The sequence below is a fragment of the Ornithorhynchus anatinus genome, chromosome 3, assembly GCF_004115215.2.
Source record: "Ornithorhynchus anatinus isolate Pmale09 chromosome 3, mOrnAna1.pri.v4, whole genome shotgun sequence".
NCBI lineage: Eukaryota > Metazoa > Chordata > Mammalia > Monotremata > Ornithorhynchidae > Ornithorhynchus > Ornithorhynchus anatinus.
The window spans coordinates 12644392-12645551 of NC_041730.1; the positions used below are offsets into that span (position 1 = coordinate 12644392).

Here is a 1160-nt window from a genome sequence, read left to right on the forward strand (position 1 = left end):
TGAGTTGCCCAAGGTCACACAGCGGGCAGGTGGCGGAGCCAGGATTAGATCTCGGGTCCTCCGCCGCCCCCAGGCCTGAGCGCTTTCCACTGGGACACGCCGCTTCATGGGCGAGAAGGGTAAGGTCCGCTAGAGTGAAGCTGATTGACCTGGCGGTTCCACCTCCCTCCCTTTCATTCAATAGTATTTATTGAGCGCTTACTATGTGCAGAGCACTGTACTAAGTGCTTGGAATGAACAAGTCGGCAACAGATAGAGACAGTCCCTGCCGTTTGACGGGCGCACAGTCTAATCAGGGGAGACAGACAAGAACAATGGCAATCCACCCCGGTTACTTCGGGAAAGTTGGCATGAGACATTTCCACCTGAAGAACCAGAGCTACTGTCCCACGGTCAACCTCGGTAAGCTGTGGACCCTGGTGAGCGAGCAGACGAGGGTCAGCGCCGCCAAGAAGAAGCCGGGCGTCGCCCCCATCATCGACGTCGTGCGCTCCGTAAGCCGGAGGGGCTGGGTTTCCGCCACACTTCCCGGGTCCGGGCGGGAGGCGGTCACCCTGGAAATCGGTCTTCCCACCGAGACCAGAGTCACATCCTGACACCGTTGGTTGTCCCGGTGTGCAAGCGTCCTCGCAGAGAATCCCCGGCTCTTTATTCACCGGCTGAGGTCACCGGATCGGGAACGTCATCATTCCAGAAGGAATTTGTTGTCTAGCCAGCCCGCTTGTTCAAGAGCTCCTGTTGTAGGAGGAACGTAAAATTTACATAATGATATACACTTACGGCCACGATGCGGGTCTGACGGTGACCAGAAGCCAAGAGGACCTGGGGTTCATAGCTGATGGGCAGTAAAGATGCATGTCAGGAGAAACCTCCGGAAGAAAATGGTATCTGGGAGATTATTTCAGATCCTGATTTCGTTCCAGGGGTTGGGTTAGATTATGGTTAGCAGGTTGGGAGAAGACTGGCGTCTTTGGCCTCACCACCTCTCAGTTTCTTTTCCTTAGGGTTATTACAAGGTCCTAATAACCTTGTTATTTACCCAAGAAATGGGTAAAGGAAAGTTGCCCAAGCAGCCTGTCATCGTGAAAGCAAAATTCTTCAGCAGGAGAGCGGAGGAGAAGATCAAAGGTGTCGGAGGAGCCTGTGTCCTGGTGGCCTAG

At 54.3% G+C, this 1160-nt stretch overlaps 1 protein-coding gene and 1 non-coding gene across 2 annotated transcripts; both read left to right on the forward strand.

Annotated features, from left to right (window-relative positions):
- The first annotated feature begins 296 nt into the window (after positions 1–296).
- Positions 297–1160, forward strand: LOC100089589 (60S ribosomal protein L27a). The gene is made up of 2 exons (XM_007661168.2): positions 297–494; positions 1005–1160. The coding sequence occupies exons 1-2, from the start codon at positions 315–317 to the stop codon at positions 1158–1160; spliced, it is 336 nt and encodes a 111-aa protein (XP_007659358.2). The 5' UTR covers positions 297–314.
- On the forward strand, positions 573–685 carry LOC114810542. The gene has a single exon (XR_003758238.1). It is a non-coding gene; the product is annotated as a small nucleolar RNA SNORA3/SNORA45 family (small nucleolar RNA).

Bases quoted from the DNA above. Each gene is read 5' to 3' on its own strand.
- LOC100089589 (XM_007661168.2), top strand. From the start codon at position 315: ATGGCAATCCACCCCGGTTACTTCGGGAAAGTTGGCATGAGACATTTC. The intron at 495-1,004 runs GTAAGCCGGAGG...TCTTTTCCTTAG, and splicing joins TCATCGACGTCGTGCGCTCC to GGTTATTACAAGGTCCTAAT.